Below are 2,059 nucleotides of genomic sequence, written 5' to 3'. Positions count from 1 at the left end.
CACGCGAGCGCGGTCGCTCTCGCCAACAGCAGAGCAGAACGCTCGCGGCGCGTGATGAGATGAGCGTGAGCTGCGAGCGATGGCTGCGTTCGCATGCCAGCGCGATGATCAATTACATACAGACTCACCGTGAAACGCGCGAACCGCGCGCGGGTGTATCATTTCCGCCCAATGCGAATCCTGACCCCCGCTCCTGATCCCACTATCTCAGCGTTGCACGCACGCGCTGGGCATTTGCGCCGCGACCCATCGATGACGCGCATATCGTGGAGGTATTGCCGCTCGTCGGCTGGGGAAGAACGCGCGTCTGAGCGCGCGACGGTCGGCGAGCGGCGATGTACGTTCAGAAGGCATGGATAGGGCCGAACGACGGCGGCGTCTCGGCAACGCGGCAATGGATGCTGTTGTCGATGCGGTCGAACGAACAGCGCTCATCGTTGGAAGAGCGTGTGGGTTGCATCCGGGCGCGCGAAGCTGATGGCGACATGGTCAGAGCAGGGAGAACGGCATTGGGTACGCGGACGTCGCTCGACAGCCAGGGCGCGCAGTGAACGAAGAGATGCGTACCTGCGTTGCATGGTTGAGTCGACCCAGCACGCGTTCGCGGTCGATGTCGGATCTGCCATCGAGACCGGGACGTCGCCAGGCGTTCAAGCGCGGCGTATGAAGAACGAAGAGCGGGGACAACGGGAGCGCACGGCAGGCAGAGGCACAGAGGACAAGATACGTACATTGTCGCGCAGCCCTCGTGCTCATCGACATCTCCATAAGCGACCCTTCCCACTGGGCAGTCCTGGGCTGCGGCCGTGAGATGCGTGTGTTGCAGCGGGTAGGCGAGGCTTGCGCGATGGAGGCGGGCTGGTGCATTGGACCGCGGTGTGGGCTGTGAATGCGGGAGACGGAGGAGGCGGTGGACGAGAGACGTGGCCAGCGTAGACGAGCAGAGGCGAAGGACGAGCGTTTGTTGCCGCCAAAACGGTCTCCGGTGGCCACTGAGCGCTTGCTGGGGTCGATCTACATCACTCATCTCAGTATCGCTCGCTCTTGACTCTAGGCTATCGCTCACTCGCGTTGCTCGTCGATCTCAAACGCCTGGGGCTGCGCGCTCACCGTCGACCCTTTGCGCCACACAAGGACTCCCCAGCGGACGATAAAGATCCACGCTGTGTCGTCATAGCGCTCTCTCGTCGACCGTATCACGAGCGTCCAGTCACAATGCCCGCATCCATGCCGACGTCAACGCGCGCTCTCAAAGACCTGTCCGTCCGAACGATGTCGGAGGACGGTCTGTTCGATAGTTCGTCTGAATCGGAGCTCATTGCATTAGATTCGGCCGCGATCTCATCCACCCAAGGAGAGCGCGATGCTACGCCTATTGCCACTGAGGTATCTATTGCGGAATCTAACGCATGTTCGGCTGGAGCGTCAGGCACGACAACGCGTACGCCAAACGAGAAGGCCGGCGGCGACGAGGACTCGATCATGACCGAGGCACCTCCCGACTCTGACTCTGAATTGAGCGGCACCGAGACCAACCACAGTACGCCCACACACTCACCGCACCACCCCCCAACCCACTCGCGACGCCACACCCCAACGTCCACTCATCGCGTCAACTCCCCAGCCCTCACCGCCAAGCTCGCATCCGCCAAGAAAGAGCTCGCCGTCGTCCACCGCGACCTCGCGCGCAAAGACTCCTCCGTCGCCATCCTCACCAAATGGACCGACTCGGCCAAGCACGCCCTCGCCCTCTCCCGCGCAGACATCGACGCGCTCACCGAGGCGCTCCACGCGTGCATGCGCCGGCTGCACGAGATGACCGTCGAGGCGGGCGACCTGAACGACGAGCTCGCCGAGACGCGCCGCATGCTCAGAAAGGTGCGGCTCGGCCGCGCAAAGGAACGCGAAAGGACAAGGGATCTGAGGGAGAGGTTGAAGAAGATGCGGGTGGAGATCAACATGAATCGCTTGGGCATGAGCAGGCCAGAGGACAAAGCGCGGTACGTGTCTATTGAAAGTGATACTGATATGGCCTCTCAGCCGCAATCCGACCCACCGC

General features: G+C 62.4%; 2 protein-coding genes across 2 annotated transcripts; one reads left to right on the top strand and one right to left on the bottom strand.

Moving 5' to 3' along the window:
* Window positions 1-343: 343 nt before the first annotated feature.
* LAESUDRAFT_764513 (uncharacterized protein) lies at window positions 344-1,027 on the bottom strand (the record flags this gene model as incomplete). Its single annotated transcript, XM_040913450.1, has 1 exon — window positions 344-1,027. One exon carries the CDS (start codon window positions 1,025-1,027, stop codon window positions 344-346), a length of 684 nt encoding a protein of 227 aa, XP_040758263.1.
* A 188-nt stretch (window positions 1,028-1,215) lies between these two features.
* LAESUDRAFT_764512 (uncharacterized protein) lies at window positions 1,216-2,000 on the top strand (the record flags this gene model as incomplete). Its single annotated transcript, XM_040913449.1, has 1 exon — window positions 1,216-2,000. A coding segment is annotated over one exon (785 nt), but the record flags the coding sequence as incomplete, so codon positions are not given.
* Window positions 2,001-2,059: the final 59 nt, after the last annotated feature.

The sequence above is a fragment of the Laetiporus sulphureus genome (assembly GCF_001632365.1).
Source record: "Laetiporus sulphureus 93-53 unplaced genomic scaffold LAESUscaffold_79, whole genome shotgun sequence".
Lineage (NCBI taxonomy): Eukaryota > Fungi > Basidiomycota > Agaricomycetes > Polyporales > Laetiporaceae > Laetiporus > Laetiporus sulphureus.
This window is presented reverse-complemented; position numbering and strand designations above follow the sequence as displayed.